Source organism: Passer domesticus, chromosome 25, assembly GCF_036417665.1.
Source record: "Passer domesticus isolate bPasDom1 chromosome 25, bPasDom1.hap1, whole genome shotgun sequence".
Taxonomy (NCBI): Eukaryota; Metazoa; Chordata; class Aves; order Passeriformes; family Passeridae; genus Passer; species Passer domesticus.
Window position 1 is genome coordinate 3,671,059 of NC_087498.1, and position 21,675 is coordinate 3,692,733.

Here is a 21,675-nt window from a genome sequence, read left to right on the forward strand (position 1 = left end):
GGTGTGGCCCTGAATCCTTCAGGGAATCCTCCACCTCATCCCAGGGTTTTTTTTTCCATCCTCAGCAGCTCGCTTGGATTATTTTTTTGTTCCTCATTTTGGTCTTCTCATCCTATTCTGATCCCACTCCTTCTTCCAGGCCCTCTTTGCTACATTGGATTTATGGAGTTGCCTTGGAAAGAAAGCAGGTGTGGGTTGGGGAGTGTCTGCCCCCCAAAATCCCTATAAAGCAAATTTAAACCCAAAAACGCTCTTCTGCAGTGCTGTTACCCCGGGCTTGGCAGGGGAGAGGCTCTTCCCTGTCCTTCCACACATCCCAAAAGTTCCTCCACAACATCTTCTCCTCCTGGGATGCACCGGAGCTCAGTGGGAATGGGGGATGAGCTCCCTGTGGGTTTTCCCAGCCTCAGCAAGGACAAATCCCGGTGCTGAGGGAGGTGGTGGGGACCTGCTCTTCCCTGCATAGGTTTTTCAGGAAGGAGGATTTGTTGGGAGAGGTTATGGGCAAGGTGCTGCCGTGAGGATGGACGGCTGAGTAATCCGGTGTTTTCACCCCAAAATCCACCCCTTCCCTCCTTCCATGCCTTTGCTCTGCCCAGGCCCCTGTCACCCCTCTTCCCTCCCCAAAATTCTTTGATTTCTTTCCCCTTTCCCCTCTGATCCAGAACCTTCCTGATAAAATTAAACCCAAAATGTTGGAGCTCCTTCCTAAAAGAACAAAAAAAAGCCTCGGGGAGCCGAGCCAAACATGGGCCCCCTCCAGACTGGTCCTGAGGCAGCCCCAAACTGGGGAGTAGCCCCAAAACTGGGGAGCAGCCCCAAAATGGGGGGAAACCCCCAAACTGGGGAGCAGCCCAAACTGGCGAGCAGCTCGAGCAACTCCTCCCCTCCACCCGCTCCAGCTCAGCCCCGACTCCCGCTCCGGCTCCCACCCCGCGCGTCCTTTGCCGTTGGCTCGTTTGCTAAGGATAAATGGCATTGGCGGCCGCCTGGGCTGCCTCGTTGCTTGGAATATTTTTTTTTCCCTTTTTTTTTTTGTATTTTTTTGCTATTTTAATTTTTTTTCTCTATTTTTTTTTTTTTTGTTTTTCAGTCCTCGCTCGATTCCTTTTCCTGTCGGAGGCAGCGGCGGCGGCGGCTGCCGGCGGAACCCCCGGCCGCTCCGAACCCCTCGGGCTGTGGGTGCTTTTCCCGGCACTTTTGCTATGCCAGGGAATAAATGGCATTGACAGGGGACGTGGCCTCGGAGCTCTCGTTGCCCTCGGTCTCCTCTTTGTCCTTCTTGACTGTGTACTGGCCGATGAAGGAGCCGTCCTCGTTGAACTGGCCCTCGCCCCCTTCTCCGTAGTCCACCAAGCTGTCGTCGCTCTCCTGCTGCTTTATCGTCCCGTCCAGCGAGGTCTGGCTGTTGGGAAGAGGTTTGTTGTCTTCATCGCTGGCAGCAGAAGACAGACAGACACGGCAAGGGTTGAGAAATGGGGCTGAAAACCTTCCCCCGAGGGATGGAGATCCTAAATCAATCCGCAGCGGGAATACGGCTCAGCAGAGCCCTAAATAATGGGGGCTTGTCCGGGTCTTGGGGTGTGTGGGAGGTGAAGGTGGTTGGGATCTCTGAACACCCAATTTTGTGATTTTTCAGCTCGGGAATCGAATTTCTTAACCTCATTTTCCTCATCTCAAATTTCTTAAACCCTGATTTCTTCGTCTCGATTCCTTTCCCTCAATTCCTTAATCATAATTTCTAAATCTCGATTTATTAACCTCAGTTTCTTAACCTTGATTTCTTACTCTTAGTTTTTTACTCTCAGATTCTTGCTCTCAATTTCTTTCCCTCAGTTTCTTAATTTCTTACTCTCAATTTCTAAATCTCAAGTTTTTAGCCTCAGTTCATTAATCTCAGTTTCTCACTCTCAGTTTCTAAATCTCAATTTCTAAACCTCAGGTTTTCAACCTCCATTTCTTGCCCTAGATTTCTTAACCTCAATACTCTACCCAAAACTTGGATTGATGGGGCGGGATGAACACCAGGAATATTCTTCCCTTGGATTTTTTTTCTCTCTCAGTGTTTTAGACCCCATTGGTAGCCTAGTTGAGTGGTTTGTTCCCAGATTTCCTTGAGAAAACACGGTTTTTCCTTGAAAAAAACCACATATTTTTCTTGGAAAACATGGTTTTACCTTGAAAAATATGCAGTTTTTCCTTGAAGAAACACAGTTCCCCTTGAAAAATCACATTTTTTCTTGAAAACAGAGTTTTTCCTTGAAAAAATGCAGGTTTTTTCTTGGAAACCATAGTTTTTCCTTGGAAAAAAAACACATGCAATGGGGAGCATTGCAAGGGGACAATTTTAGGATGCCAAGTTTTGTGCAACTTCCAAAACTCCTGGGAATTCCCTTTCCCAGTTTATTTCTAGGCATTTTTCCCTGCTCAGTCTGGGTTTTTCTCCTTTTCACTAAAAGCCAGGTCACTTAAAAATGAAGAGTTTGACCCAAAAGGGAAAAACACCGCTTTAAAACATTCCTTTTAACCAACATCTAACCAGGGAAAAGCTGTTTTTTCCTTGGAGGGCAGGGATTGGTATCCCATAAATTGAGATCTTTTGGGAAGGATGAGAGTGGATTGCTCTAAATTGATATAAAAAATTAATTTTTATATCAACTATTCCTTAGTTCATGCAAATTCTGTCATATTCCTGAAGATATCCCTGAAATATTTGTCCTCCCACCTCCATTCCTGTCTTTTTCCAGTTGTTTTTTTTTTTTTAGTTTGGGATTTGCCAGGCTCGCTCCACTCCATTCCTTTATTTTCCATAAAACTGGTGAAAATTTAGGGATTTTTATTTTTTTGCACTTTGCTTGGGCTCTTGAGCAGGGCAAGGCATTAATTCTCCCTCATTCCATGGGATTAATTCTCCCTCATTCCAGGGGATTCATCAGCTCCCTGAAGTGGGAGAGGAATTTGGGATCCCACTGCTCATTTCCTTGGATCAGCGCTTTGGGAATTCCATGACAACATAACCCCAATATTTGAGACTTCCTATTAACTTGGCATCACAACAAAAAAATTAATTTGTTAGCTCTGGAAGCAGGTTTTTTTGGGGGGGGAAAAAAGGAGGAATAATTCAGTGAGGAAGCAGGACTGGTAAGAAAGCCCCAAAAACGCGGAGTGGAGAGCGGCAAAACGCAGATCCTCGATTCCCAACGCCCCTTCCCAAGCTTTGGGGGGCAGCTCATGCTGAATCCGGAGCTGGATCATCCCTAACCGGGGGTTTGTGGCACCAAATTCCCGCCGGGAATGCATTCTCAGAGAATTCCTGCTGCTTTTACCTCTCTCCAGGACCTTTTATCCCGTTAGTGTGTTACAAGGGAGCAGCGGTTTTCCGTCAGCTCCTGATGGGATCTAACTCTGTTAAAACGGATTTCTGGGAGTGCAGCTGAACCAGGCGTTAGGGAACGGAGTGCCCAGCTGGGAATCACGTGGGAAATGCTCTCCTGAATCCCATAAATCATCGGGAAGAAGGGGAGGCTGGAGCCAGAGGGAGGATTTTCAGGACTAAGAGTGGGCAGATTGGACAGGATCCAGCGGTTTTGGCTCATGTCCCTTGTTCCCATCCCCTGGGACGTGATTTTTCTTGGAAAACAACAGTTTTCCCTTGAAAAAACACAGTTTTCCCTTGAAAATCCACTTTTTTTTTTTTTTTTTGGAAAAATCCCACGTGCATTCCCAAGTTCAACCCCGCTCCACCAGGAGGGATCAGCAGCTGGAGCTGGGGGGCCTGGCTGGATTTGGGGGGTGCACCCAGCCCACGGAGCAATTCCAAGCAGGATCTGAGTCTCTGGAAGCCCCGATGGCAGCGGGAATTAGAGGGATCTTCTTTAATGTGTTAGGCAGGGATGTGGGAATGGGGTCGGGGGAGTTTTGGCCGTGAAGAAAGCGACGGGAGAAAGGAAGGAAGGAAAATAAAATTCCCAAAAAAGTGGAATGTGCCGGACTTCTGGCAGCACGAGGTCCTACCTTTCAAGAGACCTTCACGGTCCATGTGGATAGACCAGGTGAAAAGGAGGAGAAGGAATGGGAATAAAACAGAGAGAAGCAGAAAGAGCCTGATCAGAGAGAGAAATGAGGACGTTCTGCATTCACAGGGGCGGTGCTACGACCCAAAAAAATTTAAAAAAAAATGGGAATCGTTGCCTCGTTATACCAAATGGAGCCAGGAGAACCATTCCAGGTGGGATCAGCCTCCTTGGAAGCCATCCCAGCATGGAAAGGGACATCCAAGAAGGGCTGGGTGGTGTCCAGGGAACAGCAGTGGCTCTGGGGAGCTGCGTGCTGCAGGACAAGGGTGGTTGGGTTCACCCCAGAGTCCCGCTGGGATTCCTTGGAATGGCCCTATGGATAAACCTGCACCTTCCCAGAGCTTTTCCAGAGCTTTCCTCCCTCACGAGGCTCCTGGGACAGTTCTGTGACCTCTCTTCTCCCTGCTGAGATGTCCCCTCCTCAAGTGGCACTGCCTGCACTGTGTCACATGTGCCCTTTTCCTCGGAATCCGGACCCTAAATCCCCTTCCAGGCATCCGGAGTTTCCAGCCGCCTCCCCAGGGGCAGCACAGAACATTTGGTGTAATGAGGCACGGCGCTGGCATGGAACGTTCTCCATGGATAATGGTCCTGGCCTGGGAAGGAGCTTCCCTGCTTGGGAACACCATTATCCCGGGATCGGAGCGATGTGTCGGGATCTCGGGATGAGGAGCACGGAGAGTGGCATGCACAGGGCGCTGGGGACGTGAGGGTGACGAGGGCACAGCAGCCATGCCATGGGGAGAGGGGGCGGGAGCCGGGATGGGCTCAATTCCTGCCCTTCCCTGAAATCCTAAATGCTGCCCCTCCCGGAGCCCGGCCCCGCAATCAGCCCCCAGCTCCACCAGCCAAGAGCTCCAGCCTCCAGCTTCACCTTCCCTGCTGCCTCCCAGAGGGAAACCTCCTGGAATTCTCCCAGGAACCCTGGTGTTCCTCAGGAGGAGAGGGCAAAGTCGGTGGGTTTATGGGTTGGAGGATTTTTTTTTTTTTGGTCGTTCTTATTAGATTGGTTTTTTTCCCCCATTTATTTAGTCCATAAAACTCCATTAACTCCATCCCAGAGTTTTATTGTCCTTCCACTGGCTCCTTTGGAAATTTTAGGAGTGGGGTTGTCCATAAAAGGATGAAGGATTCACCCCAATCCTTCCCCTTGCCTGCAAGGACACAGCCCTTGGATGGTGCCAGGGGATTTCTGCCAGCCATTCCAAGAGTTGGGATTCCCTTCGGAGCAGGAGGGTGCCTAGCCATGGATTTGAGTCAGGAATGGTGGATGGGGCCAGGAGGGGTGGCTGGACCCACCTCTGTGGGCTCTGAAATCTGGGAGTGCTGCCAGAAGCTCAGCCTGGGGAATCCCTGTGGGAATCCCTGTGGGAATGGGGGGTTCAGGCTTCCCACAAATCTGGGAAGCACAAAGCTCCCTATCCTGACTGGAATCACTGTTTGGTGCTCTGGTTATGGCTCGTTCCTGTGCCAGGAGTGCCCCATGAAATCCTGCCTTGGGAAGGGATGGGTCTGATCCCAAAACCTGCAGCAGGACGGGGCTGGGCTCGTTCCTCCTCTGCTGTTTTCCCTGTCCCAGCGCGGAGTCCGAAGGGAGCACCCCAAAAATTCACAGGTGGAATTTTTGGCTACCCCTGGAAGTGCTGAGCAGCAGGGAGGGGAGGAAAGTGTTGGCCCTGGGTGTTGGTTAGGACATTAAGGAATGCCAGCCTTTCCCTACAGCATCCTGCTTGTATTCCATGTTTTTGGGGAGTCTGGGGAGCTTTACTGAATCCTTTGGAATAAAGAAATCTCTCTGAAATGGAGTTCCTGTGCCTCTGATGACATAAATGTGATTCCTGGTTCTGTTCCATTTGTGTTTCTGACTCATTTTGTTTCCCCTAAATCCTCTGGCAGAATCCATTCTTACTCTATCCCTTCCTGAATCCCAAACTGCTGAGAATAACACGGAATTCAATGAACCCTTGGTTTAAACAAGGAGTAAAAATTCCCACTGGGTGGGAAAAAGAATTTTAATTCTTTAAGGAATTCAAATTAAAATGTCCCAAATCCCCTTGGCTGCTGAGTGAGCCCTGACAGCAGGACCTGCTCCCGCTCCCGGGGGATCACGGAGAGCTGGGAATGCTTGGGAAGCTCCTGTCCCTTTCTGACACATCCCGGGAGATTTCCTGGAGGGAAAAAGGCTCTGCTGCTCTTTGAGGGTGACATTTGCGTGCAAAGAGGGGGATGGAGCCGGGGTAGTCGGAGAGGTTCCAGCTGAATCCCTGCTGGAGCCTCACCGGGGTTTTTGTGGGATTGTGTGGGGCCGGAGCACAGGCAGACCCAAATCATTCCCCTTTCCTGCTTCCAGGGCTGATCCCTACAGAGCTGTGGGCATTTCTCCCATGGATATTCCATTATGGGAAGGACAGGGGCTGAGCTGCAGGATGAGACTGCAGAACTACCCTCAGGCTGCTACAAAATTTGGGGGTTTGGGGTGGTTTGGGGGGTTTTGCTTGTCAGGAGTTCTATTAAGGTTATGTTCCTGGTGGGAGCTGTCCCAGGGAGCTGATCCCAAAATCCCAGCTCTGCCTGACTGATCCCAACAGAACTTTGAGCATTTCTCCTTTAGGATACTCCAGAAATACCCTCAGGCTGCTACAGAGTCTGGTTTTTTGGGGTGTTTTTGGGATTTTATGTGTCAGAAGTTCCATTAAGGTCGCTCTGCTCCTGGTGGGAGCCGTCCCAGGGAACTGATCCCAAAATCCCAGCTCTGCCTGACTGATCCCAACAGAACTTTGGGCATGTCTCCTTTAGGATACTCCAGAAATACTCTCAGACTGCTACAGAATCCAGGTTTTTGGGGTGTTTTTTGGGATTTTATGCATCAGAAGTTCCGTTAAGGTTGGTTTACTCCTGCTGGGAGCTGTCCAAGGTCGCCGATTCCAGAATCCCAGGAAAAGGAGGTGGAACCCCGCGACCTGGCGGCTCCGGAGCCGTTTCCTTCGGGAATTACAGCGGGAAGGCGGCAGGAGGAGGAAAGGGGGGACAGGGATCGTTCCGGGGGGATTGGTGGCACCACGGGGTGGGGGAGGGGGCTGTGATGGTGGGGGAGGGGCTGATGGGGGGGTCGGAAATTCCACGGGGTCCTACCTGTAGTCGAAGGATCCGTCCTCCACGTTCTTGTCCTCGGGATTGAGGTGCTCGTCCTTGTTGTCCCGCACTGCGAAGGAGCAGAGCCCTCCCAGTTAAACCAGTAAGGACTGAAGGGTTTGGGAATGGGGAGGAGCTGGGGAAGGGTCCTGGGGGGTCCCTGAGGGGGAAGAGCTCAGAGAGGGGAAAACTGCACCGGGGAGAGCTTGGAAAGGGTTACAAAGGGGTTACAAAGAGGTTACAAAGGGGTTACAAAGGGGTTACAAAGGGTTTGTAAAGTGAAAAAAAGGGTCTGCAAAGGGTTTGTGAGGGATTTAAAAAGGGTTTGCAATGGGAATGCAAAGGGTTTGAAAAGGGTTGGCAAAGGAGTTACAAAGGGGTTACAAAGGGTTGGCAAGGGTCTACAAAGGGTTTGCAAAGTGGTTGCAAAAGGGTTAAAAAGGGGTTACAAAAGGGTTGCAATGGGGTTACAAAGGGGTTACAAAGGGGTTACAAAGGGTTTGTAAAGTGAAAAAAAGGGTCTATAAAGGGTTTGTGAGGGATTTAAAAAGGGTTTGCAATGGGAATGCAAAGGGTTTGAAAAGGGCTGGCAAAGGAGTCACAAAGGGGTTACAAAGGGTTGGCAAGGGTCTACAAAGGGTTTGCAAAGTGGTTGCAAAAGGGTCACAAAGGGGTTACAAAGGGGTTACAAAGGGTTTGTAAAGTGAAAAAAAGGGTCTGCAAAGGGTTTGTGAGGGATTTAAAAAGGGTTTACAATGGGAATGCAAAGGGTTTGAAAAGGGTTGGCAAAGGAGTTACAAAGGGGTTACAAAGGGTTGGCAAAGGTTTGCAAAGGGGTTGCAAAAGGGTCACAAAGGGGTTACAAAAGAGTTGCAATGGGGCTACAAAGGAGTTACAAACAGTTTACAAAGGGTTATGAAGGTAAAAGGATTTGAAGAACCTTTGGGAAGTGTTTACAAAAGGTTTGCAAAAGGTTTGCAAATGAGTCTCGTATGATGGCACAGTGAGGGGACATTTTAATTGTAGACTTTTCTTAATTTGGAGAAATTATATTGAATTTATTTCTTAAAATGATAAATGATAAGCACATCATAAATGAGAAATAAATAATAATATTTTCAATAAAATATGAATACATTTTATTAGTAAATCTGTGTAATAATAAAGAATACATTAAATTAGACCTCATAAATTTATATTTGGAATTTATATATAAATTTTGAATTTATATATAAAATTTATATATCTATTTGGAATTTATATATAAAACTGTGTGAAAATAAGTTTATAAATTTATATAAGAATCTATGTATAAATTTATAAGTACAAAAATTATATATCCATAAATTCACAACTATAAATTCCCACAACAGAGAGATAAACCCCTCACAATCCCAATTCTCCAACGCCTGGATTATCCTTCTTTAAACCTTGAGAATGCCCATTCCTGACTCTCACCTGGATATTCCCCACCACTGGATGATACCACATCCATTTAAATTTTGGGATTTCCCATTCCCATTGTTACCTGGATATTCCCCACCACTGAATGATGCCACACCCATTTAAATTTTGGGATTTCTCTTTCCCATTGTTACCTGGATATTCTCCACCACTGGATGATACCACACCCATTAAAATTTTGGGATTTCCCGTTCCCACTCTCACCTGGATATTCCCCATCACTGGATGATACCACACCCATTTAAATTTTGGGATTTCCTACTCTCAGCTGGATATTCCCCATCACTGGATGATACCACACCCATTTAAATTTTGGGATTTCCCATTCCCATTGTTACCTGGATATTCCCCAGCACTGGATGATCCCCGGCAATCCCAGACCCACTGAAATTCTGGGAATGGCCATTCCCATCCTCACCTGGATACTTCCCGCCGCGGCTCCTCTTGATGAAGCAGACGATGAGGAGGATGAGCACCAGGAGGGCGATGGCGCACATGAGGCCGATGAACCAGCCCTGCGTGGCGATGTCCACCTGGTTCTTGGTGTAGGCTGCGGAAAAAGGGGAAAAGATTCCTCAGGAATGGAGCAAACCATCCAAGGGATGGAGGAAGAGGAATTCAGGGCGCTGGTTCAGAAATTTTCTTTAGTTTGGGCGTGTCTGGGTGTGTGGATGAGGTTGTAGTGCGGGGATTTGTGTTTTTTTTGGTGTTTCTTGGTGTTTTCTTGGTGTTTTCTTGGTGGCTTTTTGATGCTTTATTGGTGATTTTTTGGTGGGTTTGTGTGGTGTTTTCTTGATGTTTCTTTGGGGTTTTTGTGTAGCTTTTTGTGGTTTTTTGGTGTTTTTTTCACAATGATTTTGGTGTTTTATTGGTGTTTTTCATGTTTTTCTGTGGTTTTTTGGTGGTTCTGCATGTTTTTTGGTGGGGTTTTAGTATTTCTTTGGTGATACTTTTCCTTTTTTTTTTTCCTTTTATAGTGGAAAATAAAATCAGTTTTATCAGGAACCACAAACAGCAAAGGGGCCCAACAGAAAGGAAAATCTGGAAAAAGGGAATTAAAAAAAAAAAAAAAGGCGAAGGAAGCTGGGGAAGAAATTTGATGGAATTTGCTGCATCTGAAAACTGCCCTGGATGCGGGAAGATCCAAGAGAAACATTCCCAAGTCCTGCTGCTCAGGGATTTTGGGCAGCACTGCTGGATCAGGGAATTGCTGAGTTCTGACGGTTCACTGGAAGCCTTGAACTGCATGAACAGGGATAAACTGGAATGAACTGGCATGAACTGGGATGAACTGGTATCCCTGCAGAGGTGGCTCTTCTGCCACCACCACCCGGGTGGTGACCAAGGGTCTCAGGGCTGGGGAGGGCCTGGTGGAAGCCCCAAGACCTGGGAAGAAGTGGGAACTCCTTGGAATGCCAACAGGAATGCCACGGATCCAACCCTGGTGTCCAGGGATTTGGGAACTGGAATCCCCAGTGGATTGGGGAACTGCTGAGCCCAGAGGGTTCATTGGCAGCCTTGAACTGGGATGAACTGGGATGAACTGGGATGAACTGGAGCATAGAGGGGTCTGATAGCTCCAAGTGTTTTCTCCTGGGGCAAATTCCTGCTTCCAGCGCTTCCCAAGGCTCCTGCCTGTTTGTGGGATTAATTCCAAGCCTGTTCCCATCCTCCAGCTCCCGTGTCCTCTCTGCCATTCCCCAACTCCCGGCTCGCAGCTCTCCCACACGGTCAGACAGACAAATCCATGGCCTAAAAATAGCTCCAAGGCTGCCTTTTCCAGCCTCTCCTTGGAATTCAGCGAGGCAGAGGAGAAAACAACCTTCAGCAGGGTGGAGGGGCTGGATTTCTCCAAGCTGAGGGAAAAGCGAGGCGTTCCCAGTGGGAATGTGGGAGAACCAGGGGGACTGGGATGGGGTTGGGAATGGAGATGGGCAGGAGATCCTGAAAATCCTGAAGATCCTGAAAAGCTGGCAAGAAAAAAGAGGGATAAAGAAAGCAGGGAGCAGCCCTCCCTTAATGTGCTCAGAGAGAAAGGATCTTGGAAGAGAGGCAGCGAAGGGAAAAATAGATTCGATTGGCAAAAATTCCTAACCCATAAAATTCCAGGGACCAAACTGTGCTCATTCCATTGGAATTGAGGCCAAGAGGAGAAGTGCTTTCCTCGAGATGAAATGAAGGGAATAGCAGGTGAACCATGACAGGGAAATTCGGATTAAAGAGGAGAATGACACGGAGGAGAATCTCTGGTCAAGAAGTGATGCTGAACCTGGAATTTGTGGATTTTGGGCAGCACCAAGAAGGGAAGGAGCTGCCTGATGGTTCCTTTGGCTCCAACGCTGCCAAATCCTACATTTCTTTGATCCCAGCCCGAATTCCAGAGTCCTCAAGGATGTGCATTTAGATGGAGAGAATGAGATGATGACAAAGAAATGGATTCAATAATCCGAGTGCTGGGGAAGGGAAGGGGAAGGAAGCTTTGCTGGAAAGCTTGGAGATGGAAAAATTCCATGAACAGCCATGGGATGGGATTTTTTCCAGGGAGAAACAAGGAGGTCTTCAAAATATGAAATTCCAGAGAAGCCTGAGAGGTGGGGTGGGAGTTGGAACTGGGTTTGGGAAGGAGGGAGGATTTGAAACCCCAAGTCCCCAGGAGACCTCACAGGAGGATGGGGGCACTGCTTGTAGGAAGGGGAAAATTCCCATCCTTCCCAAAAAAGGGAGGATAAATCCACCCTTCCCAAAAAAGGGGGGATAAATCTACCCTTCCTAAAAAAGGGGGGATAAATCTACCCTTCACAAAAAAGTGGGGATAAACCCATCCTTCCCAAAAAAGAGGGGATAAATCCACCCTTTACAAAAAAGAGGGGATAAATCCACCCTTTACAAAAAAGCAACACTTGAGGACCAAATCCAAGTCCCTGCAAAGGTGGATTTGGAGCAAACGAGGGGCTGTCAGGAAGGAAGGTTTGAAGCCCGTGGCTGTCCCAGGGGATTTTGTGATTTGCTTTAAGGTGAGGCCAACCTCGAGGGAAAACGGGAAAGCAGCGGCAGGATCTGACAGGCCTTGATTGGAATTGCAGCTGCAGAGCCTTTTTTAAAAATAATTAATGATAATTTCACTGCAGAATATTCGTTAGCTCAGAGTCATCATTGACGTGCCAGGAGCAGAGCTCAGCTCCACCGAGTTTTTTTCTTGGATTGCAAAAGAGATCTTTGGGTGTGAAAAGCCCCCTCTGGCTCCAGTCCTGTGTGAACCAATTCCCAGAATCCCAGGATCACTGAGGGTGGAAAATCCCTCTGGGATCATCGAGTCCAGGCTGTGCCCGATCCCCACCCTGAGCACTCAGTGCCACCTCCAGGGATGGGCACTCCAAACCCCCCTGGGCAGCCCCTTCCAGCCCTTTCCAGGAGGAAATTCCTGCTGATGTCCACCCTGAGCCTCCCCAGCCCAGCCTGAGGCCGTTCCCTCTCCTCCTGTCCCTGTTCCCTGGGACAAGATCCCAAATCCCCCCCGGCTGTCCCCTCCTGGCAGGGAGTTGTGCAGAGCCACAAATTCCCCCTGAGCCTCCTTTGCTCCAGGCTGAGCCCCTTCCCAGCTCCCTCAGGACTCTCCAAACCCTTCCCAGCCCCCTCAGGACTCTCCAGACCCTTCCCAGCTCCCTCAGGACTCTCCAAACCCTTCCCAGCTCCCTCAGGACTCTCCAAACCCTTCCCGGCTCCCTCAGGACTCTCCAAACCCTTCCCAGCTCCTTCAGGACTCTCCAAACCCTTCCCGGCTCCCTCAGGACTCCCCAAACCCTTCCCAGCGCCCTCAGGACTCTCCAAACCCTTCCCAGCTCCTTCAGGACTCTCCAAACCCTTCCTGAGCTGAATTCCCTTCCCTGAACACTCTTCCCAGTGTTTGGACAAGTTGAGAAACCCATTTATTTATTTATTTAAATTTAGCAGCCCTCCTTCTCTACTCCTCTATTTTTGTCATTTCCAAGTGCCCTTTGCTCCTGGGAGGAATTTTTTTGGTTTAATGAGCTGCCAGTTAATCAGGAATGAAATCAGAGCTCAGCCTCCTGCAGGGGAATATTTCTTATTTATCTGCCCCCAGCCTGAAGAAACCTTTAGAACAACGATTTACAAGATATGAAAAAAAACCCCAAACCCCCTAAAACTGCTCGGTTTCTTTTCATCCAAAGCATTCCCGATGCCATAGGATTGTCAGCGGGGGTCTGGCACTTGTGTCAGCAGCATCCAGCCAGGAGAGAAATGGATGTGGAGCGTTTATTCCTGCAGGGAAGGTGACAGCTCCGTGCATCCCACAGGGCTCAGGTCAGCACCAGCCTCAATCCCGGGGATAAAGGTGGCTCCATCCCTTATTCTCCATGAAAATATCAGTAGGAACCTCTCAATTATGGAAAATATATGCAGAGTCTTCCCAGCAGGAATCGGATTGTGCTTTTTTTTGCTGTTTTTTTAATGATGCCTGGCCACTTGCTGTCGCCTCCATCACCCCACGGATCCCAAATGGGGGAAAAGCAGGGGAGGAAGGAAAAGAGGCGGGTCCAGGTTGGGACTGGTTTTCCAGAGGGATAAAATGGTTATTCAGAGGTTATGGAGCTGACGGAGATTTCAGACTCAGGCAAAGATCCGGAAAGAGAAACAAAATTGGGGATTTAACTCAAAACTGGAGCTGTGCTGGGAGGGATCTGAGTCCAAAATCAGCTCTAATGGAACCAACTGTTCCAGGGGCTGCTGGATCCACTCAGTCCCGGAGCAGTTTGGGGACAGAGCTGAAGGCAGCCCTTGCTAGGGGTTGTCAGCATTGAGCAGGGTTGGACACTCCAGAACCACCTGGATGTGGCACCTGGGGACATGGTGGCCTTGGCAGTGCCAGGGAACGGTGGGACTCGATGATGGCAGAGGCTTTTCCAACGTTAATTCCATGAAACACCAGCAGCCGCCATCTGCCCCTGCCAGGGAATTACCGGGTGATATTCCAGATTTTCTGACAATTTTGGCTGCGCACGGAGGGTGTGGGGAGCTCTGCTCCCCAGTTCCCACAGCTCCCTCTCTTTGAGATTCCCATTTTCCTTTTGCCATTCCCAGCAGGGCCTGTTTCCCATCCCACAGCTGGAGCTGAGCAAAACCATTTTAATTCCTTGGAAATCCCCACCTCTACCTACGACACTGTCAGGGAGGATGCTCCAGTACTTCCTGCTCCGTGGAATTCCAGCAGAGTGGAATTGACAGATCCCTTTGGAAAAGCCCGGGTGGATACGAAGGGATTTAGGGCAGTTTGGATTTACTGGGAATCATCAGGAGGGAACGGCGGAGTTTTACAAACGTACAAAGCTCCTGTGGGACAAAGGAGGGAGAGTCTGGAGCCGGGTGGGAAGTGGGGGAATCCACAACCAGGAAAATGTGGAAACCACACAGATACAAAGCCTGGAAAAATCCACACAAAGTGCCAGAGGAAACATCCCAGGAGTATGGAAACCCCTAGGGATACTCTTGTGCCAACACCACATTCCCACTCCCAATCCTGCACCCCGCCAGTGACACCTCATTGTCCCCCAGAGTCCCAACGGGCACAAAGGGGCCGCAAGCAGAGGCTGTGACAGCATGAACGCGCTCGCCTCCCTTTCCTTCATTCCAGGGAATCCCCATCCCGAAGGATCCCCATCCAAAGGATCCCCATCCAAAGGATCCCCATCCAAAGGATCCCCATCACGAGGGATCTCCATCCAAAGGATCCCCATCATGAAGGATCCCCATCCAAATGATCCCCATCCTGAGGGATCCCCATCCAAAGGATCCCCATCCTGAGGGATCCCCATCCTGAGGATCCCCATCCCGAAGGATCCCCATCACGAGGGTTCTCCATCCAAAGGGATCACCATCCAAAGGGATCTCCATCCAAAGGATCCCCATCACGAGGGATCCCCATCTGAAGGGATCCCAAACTAAAGGGATCCCCATCCAGAGGGATCTCCATCCAAAGGGATCTCCATCCAAAGGATCACCATCATGAGGGATCTCCATCCAAAGGGATCGCCATCCAAAGGAGTCCCCATCCAGAGGGATCTCCATCCAAAGGGATCACCATCCAAAGGAGTCCCCATCATGAGGGATCCCCATCCAAAGGGATCGCCATCCAAAGGGATCTCGGTCCCTTCCTGGGATTCTTGTCCTCCATGCAATGCCGAGCAACCCCTGAGTTGAGCGCGGTGGGATGAGGGATTTCCATGCAGCCATGGCCAAAGCACCATGGGGATGGTGGGGCCATGCCGGGGCCATGCTGGGGACACGCCGGGGACATTCTGGGGACACGCAGCCGACGCCTGTCTCACCTGAGCTGGTGGTAAAGGTAATGTACGAGTGCTCGCTGGGGTGGGACCATATGGGGAACACCCACAGCTTGTACATCATCCCCGGCGTCAGATCCGCCAGCTGCACCGAGGACGGGCCCTGAGCCTTAACGGGGATTGATTTCTCTGTCTTGTTACCTGGGGAACAGAAACCGCACATCAAACCCCGCCCGGACACCCCGCGGGGACACCGGGGACACTGCGGCCCAGGCGCGGGGCTGGCCCTGCGGGCTGGCCAGGAATGACACAGCTCCCAGGGCAGGGAGCTGCTGGTTTGGGACCAGTACTGAGCTAAGGAGCTGCTGGTTTGGGGTCACTGCCCTAGGGACAAGGAACTGCTGGTTTGAGGTCATTTCCTGAGACAAGGACTCCTGGTTTGGGATCAGTACTGAGAGAAGGAACTTCTTGTTTGGGGTCGGTACTGAGACAAAGAACTGCTGGTTTGGGGTAATTTCCTGAGACAAGGACTCCTGATTTGGGGTCAGTACTGAGTGAAGGAACTTCTCGTTTGGGGTCACTACCACAGGGACAAGGAACTGCTGGTTTGGGGTCACTGCCCTAGGGACAAGGAACTGCTGGTTTGGGGTCAGTACTGAGTGAAGGAACTTCTCGTTTGGAGTCGGTACTGAGACAAGGAACTGCTGGTTTGAGGTAATTCCCTAAGACAAGGAGTCCTGGTTTGGGGTCATTTCCTGAGCCAAGGGGCTCCTGGTTTGGGGTCATTTCCTGAGCCAAGGAGCTCCTGGTTTGGGGTAATTTCCCAAGCCAGGAACTTTTGATTTGGGGTCATTTCCCAAGCCAAGGAACTGCTGGTTTGGGATTGTGATACTGCAGGCAAGGCACTGCAAAATCCCTGGGACTGAGTGGGAATAATGTGGCTCTGGGGACAAGGAGCTGCTGGGTTTGGGATCTTTCCCCGAGCCAAGGAGCTGCTGCTGGTTTGGGGTCATTACTCTGGGGACAAGGAGCTGCTGGGGTCGTTACCCACTGAGAATTGTGGCTTTGAGGTTTTGTTCCTTCAAATGCCACCAAAAAGGGGTGGACAACCATGGCTGTCCACAAAGGGTTGAAATCTTCATGATTTCCTCCCTCAGCCAAATCCTGGAGAGGGAATCCCAAGGGATTGATGCTGCTGCATGGATTCAACACCTGGGCTTGCTCCTTGTGCTTCCCAGTGACTGGGAAAAATAGAGGGTTGGGAGCTGGGATATTTGGGATTTAGGGCCTGGCAAGCTCATGCATATCCTGAAATATGGGAATTTGGGAGATCAGGCACTGCTTTGCACAGGGAATCGTTTCATGGACAATTCAAGGTCATCTCCTAAGGGAAGCTGGGATGGCAAGGAGGGGTTTTCTGCCTGGAATTACAATTTCAGGGATTCTGGACCAGCGCAGCAGCAGATGTGAGGGCTGGGAAATAAACTCGAGGATGAGCAGCAGCTGGCGCTGCCTCTCCAGAAACCCCAAACCAACCAACAAGACAAAAACCTCTCCCTAAACCGGCACCAAACCCAGAGATCCCGGCTCTGCTTCCAGCCCAGGACGGAGCCGTACAACGCTAAGGAACACCGAGGAGGAGGTTTGGGATCTTAGAGGATTCTGCCAACTCCAGGTTCAGGAATCCCATCTTCCAAATTCCCATCAATTTCATTTTCCTCTCTGTTTTCCACCTCTTCCCATTGACCTCAACGTTCCCAAAGATCATCAAACCCCACGGCCGTCGGCGCACGGAGAGGGAACCCCTGGAGAACCACCTCTGATCTACCACAACCACCACGTTTTCCCCTCTATTTTTTTTTTCCAAGCTGGCCATGGAATCATGGAATTAAATCCAAGGAAAGGGCGGGAGCTGGCAGGATCTCTAAGAGAGAGTCCCCACGTAGAGTCCCCACGCGATCTGATGCTTACTGGTGATATACTTAACCACAAAGTCAGTTCCTGCCGAGAAATTGTGGCTCCAGGTGATGTTTGCCCAGTTACTGTTTGCCATGGCTCTGATGTCCCATATGGACGATCCATTGGCGGCTGGGGGACAGGTTAGAACACGAGTTAGTCTTTAGTGGGGTTAGGCCTGGCTCAGAGGTCAAAGCTCGTGAAAATCTCAAAAACCTGGCAGAAACCCTACAAAACCTGGCAAAAACCTTACAAAACCTCAAAAAAACCCCCCATTTAAAAACTGTACCAAAACCTTATAAAACCTCAAAAAAATTAAAAACTGTACAAGAACCTTATAAAATGTCATAAAACCACATAAGGGTCAAAAAAAAACTTCATAAAAACTTTAAAAGCCCTACAAACACCTTACAAAAAATGTCACAAAATCCTTACAAAAACCTCACAAATCCTTACAAAATCCATAAAAAAGACCTTACAAAACCATTATAAAACCTCATGAAAACACATAAGCATCATAAAAGCCTTTAAAAACCTTACAAAATCCTTACAAAAACCTTGCAAAATCCTCACAAAAACATCACAGAAACCTCAGAGAAACCTTAAAAAACTTCTAAAAACTTTACAAAAACCTCACAAAAACCTCACAAAAATCCTTACAAATCATTACATAAACCTGGAGTGAGCACTTTGGCCTCAGCCTAAGCATGAACAAACCTCAGCCTAAGGCTGAATCGATTCTTTCCAAGATTCCCAACATTTTTAGGGAATTTTGGGGGTGTTTAAACCCAACAGCACTCGGCTCATCCTGGAATTCTTCCAGGGCACATCCCTGAGGATCTGGGCCAGCGGGGAAACCTCATCCCGGAATTCCTGCATGGATGAGCACGGATCCAGTGCTGGGAGTGGCAGGGAATTGTCACTTCGCTGTGGCCCCGGTGGGACAATCAGGTCACGCGTGTGTGAGGTTGAAGTTAAGGGATCTCGACGTTGCTTGGGATGAATCCCGTTCCTACAGAAGTGGGAGCCAGCCCCACACTTTAGTGGGGTTTTAAGGGACAGCAGAGAAGTGACACCTTGGGGTTTTATTGTCATTTTTCCTCGAGGTGTTTCAATGTTTTGATGTCACAAATCTGGGATCGACCACCACAATTCCTTGTAAAAAGCCAATTTTGTGGTTTTAGGGCACTGCAAGGACCTGGCGCTGTGGGGTGACCCAGAATTCCTTAAATCCCAGCCTGGGGACGCCAGAGGTTCCTCATTGCCTCCTGTCCTCTTTCCCTGCTCTGCTCTCTGCAGATCCCCCTGCAGAAAGTTTTGGTGGCTTTAAAGCATTTTAAACTGATTTTATGCAAAAAAACAGAGAAATGGCTTTGAACTCAGGCATGGAATCATCCCAGACTCGTCTGAGCAGGAAGGGACCCTAAAACTCCTTTCATTCCACCCCCAATCCACATTTTCCACTATCCCAGGCTGCTCCAAACCCCATCCAAGTTTTTAATCCTGATTTCATTCCCTTTTTAGCTCGATTTATTTTTTGAACAACCCTAATTATTTATAAACCATGAAATCCGTTATCCTGACGTTTCAACCCCAGATAAATCCTTCCAGATTTATCCCTCAAACACATCCAGGAGGGAAGATTTCCCCACCAGAGCCGAGTTTGATTCTCCTGGTGGTATGAGAAGACCTAGGAAACGCCTGGCACAGGGACGGTGCTGGAACTGCCACCCTTCCCCAGCGCTCCCGGGGGCTCCGGCAGCGCGGGGAGCAGCGGGATAAAGCCAAGGACTCGGATAAATCCTGACAGGTCTCCTTGCTAACAGCTGAGGTGCTAAATCCGAGCTGACATCTCCTACAGAACCCGTTTGTAACAGCTCTAAACACCAGATCACACTTCGGGGGGAATTTGTAGGGTTTTCCAACTCTTCCCAAACCGCATCCGGCATCACCACACCCCCAGCAGGGCTGGGCTGTTCCCTGGTGGCGCAGAACCCTCCAAATTCCCACTGGTACTCCCAGATTCCACAGAACCATCCAAATTCCTACTGGTACTCCCAGATTTCACAGAACCCTCCAAATTCCCACTGGTACTCCCAGATTCCACAGAACCATCCAAATTCCTACTGGTACTCCCAGATTCCACAGAACCCTCCAAATTCTCACTGGTACTCCCAGATTTCACAGAACCCTCCAAATTCTCACTGGTACTCCCAGATTCCACAGAACCCTCCAAATTCTCATTTATACACCCAGATTCCAAAGAACCCTCCAGATTTCAACTTGTACGCCCAAGATATTCTACAGAACCCTCCAAATTCCCACTGGTACTCCCAGATTCCACAGAATCCTCCAAAATCTCATTCATACACCCAGATTCCGCAGAACCCTCCAAATTCTCACCATTACATCCAGATTCTACAGAATCCTCCAGATCTCAACTTGTACACCCAGATTCCCATCCCGGAGCCGTGGGATGGCTCCGATTTTCCCGTTATCCCAAGGAATCGAGGTGGGGAAGGGTCCCAGTAGGGTTAGAGAGGGGTTAGAGGAGAAGGAAAGCTCAGTACCCAACTCGTGCCTGGTGGTGGCTGCCGGAGCCCTCTCGGCAGCGGCGCTGGTGCTGGCGGCGGTGCTGGCGGCGGTGCTGGTGGTGCTTGTGGTGGTGGTTGTTGTGGTTGTTGTGGTTGTGGTGTCGGTGGTGGTTGGGGTGGTTGTAGGACTGACTGTAGGACTGATTGTAGGACTGGTTTCAGGAGTGGTTTCAGGACTGGTTTCAGGACTGGTTTCAGGACTGGTTTCCTCCACTGCGGTTGGAGGCGGCCCAGTTGCCTCTGGGAGAGGGAAACACCGGCTTTGAACCTGAGGTGGCGTCTCCTGGGCACTGCCCTCCCCGGAGTGGCACGGCACGGAGCAAATCCCACTGGGAACACACGGCTGAGCCACTTTTCCTGCCCCCGGCCCCATGCAGGGATGGCCTGGGATGATCCCGGGAGCTGGGAGAGGTGCAGGAGCAAATCCCACTGGGAATGCCAGGCTGAACCTCTTTCTCCTGTCCCTGGCCCCACCCAGGGATGGCCTGAACCCATCCCAGGGGCTGGAGCAAATCCCTCTGGGAACACAGGGCCAGACCCTCTTCCTATCCCTGTCCCCACGCAGGGCCCAAACCCATCCCAGGATTTGGGAGGATTTGGGAGAGGTGCAGGAGCAAATCCCACTGGGATTGCCAGACTGAGCCCCTTTTCCTACCCCTGTCCCCCTGAGCCCATTCCAGGGGTTGGGAGAGGTGCTGGGGCTGCTCCTGGTCCCCCAATTCAATCTCAATCCCAGTTCCAGTCCCAGACCTGAATGAGCTGCTTGTCCTCTGCCTTTTCCCTGCCCGTCACCCTCCTGGGATAAACCAGCGCGGCCAGCCTGGGGAACTGCAGCTGAGGGGACGCTCAGGTTTGTCCTCACCCCATTGTCCCACGGCATTCCAGGAAATGGGATTTAGCTCGAGGAAAACGCACTAATCCCATTAATTCCATTAATCCGGCTGCCCCTGGACTACACCTCCAGCATTTTTGGAGCTGTCAGCTCAGCCTGCAGCTTCCCAGCTTTTTCCAGCCTGGAGAAGGAGCAGCTTCGGCAGCGAGGGGGGTTTAACTCGCGGGGGAGGGAGGGACGGAGCCCGGGCAGCGCTGCCCCTCCTAATTTACATTGGAATGAGGGTTTGGAACACCGCGAGCCGTCCAGGGGGATAACTGGGAGCGGTTTGTTTGTCGATTGTTTCACTCGGGCTGTGATCCCAAGGAAAAGCAGGAATGTGCTCCAAGGAAAGGGGGAAATGTGTCCTTTAACCCACCCGAGCGGGGTTAGGGTCCTACAGGGAGGGAGGTGGGCACTGGATGGGGCTGGAACCTTCCAGCAGAAAAAGCAGCCGGAATTCAGCTCCAAATACCAAAGGTGACTCCGAGGGGACTCACCCCGGCACGCTCAGGTTAAATTATATTTATCATCATGATTCCTGTGGGCCACGGGATTCCAAATCCCTCTGACGGGTGAAGGAAGCCAGATTTTATAAATATCGCCCTCAAACCACAACAGCTCTAGGGAAGCACTTTAAAACCAGTCCTAGGACCAAGCCAGGCTTTTCTTTCTCATCCACCCCATCCCCAAGGAGAGCCAAGCCCTGAAACTCAGCATCCAAAGGCTGAGAGGGGCAGGAGTTCTCCCAGTCCATCTGAGATGCAAAATTAGAATTTGAGCACAGCTGAAAGCACCAGCCCGGGTCAGGGGTGACCCCAGAGCAGCCCCAGGTACTCAAAAACTCCAGCTCAGCTCCAGGGGTGCTCCCAGAGCACTCCTGGGTCCTCACAGACCCCCAAAACTCCAAGCCAGCCTCAGGGATATCTCCAGAGCACCCCAGGTTCCTCAAAAGTGCCCCAGGAGCAGCCACAGTTACCCCAAAACCCCATCCATACCCAGAGCACCCCCAGCTCCTTAAAAGCATCAGCCCAGCCACCGAGAGCAGCCACAGTCACCCCAAACCCCCTCCCGGTCCTCTCGGCGCTGACCCCACAGCATCCCGACCTCATGCACCCCGATCCGAAGCCCCCCGTGCACAGCCCGTCCCTGCCCCGGTCCGGGGGTTCAGCCCGGCCAGGGGGAGGTGACAGGGAGGGGACACATCCAAAAGCTCGGCTTTGCCCTCGCGTGTTCGTGATGAGCCAGAAAAAAATAAAATAAAAGGGATTTTTTTTGCGTTT

General features: G+C 50.4%; 1 protein-coding gene across 20 annotated transcripts in view; it reads right to left on the minus strand.

Moving 5' to 3' along the window:
• Positions 1-96: 96 nt before the first annotated feature.
• Positions 97-21,675, minus strand: part of NFASC (neurofascin) — a 75,924-nt gene continuing 54,345 nt past the window's right edge. For 9 of the 20 annotated variants that reach the window (XM_064399233.1, XM_064399235.1, XM_064399237.1 and 6 more), the window contains 6 exons: positions 19,498-19,761; positions 16,943-17,059; positions 15,017-15,172; positions 9,091-9,222; positions 7,209-7,278; positions 97-1,435 (listed from right to left, as the gene is read on the minus strand). In XM_064399233.1, coding sequence (XP_064255303.1) covers positions 1,204-1,435; positions 7,209-7,278; positions 9,091-9,222; positions 15,017-15,172; positions 16,943-17,059; positions 19,498-19,761 — 971 coding nt within the window. In that variant the 3' untranslated portion in view covers positions 97-1,203. Of the gene's footprint in view, positions 1,436-7,208; positions 7,279-9,090; positions 9,223-15,016; positions 15,173-16,942; positions 17,060-19,497; positions 19,762-21,675 lie in introns of those variants that run through there. The other 11 variants (XM_064399244.1, XM_064399245.1, XM_064399242.1 and 8 more) reach the window with 4 other exon arrangements.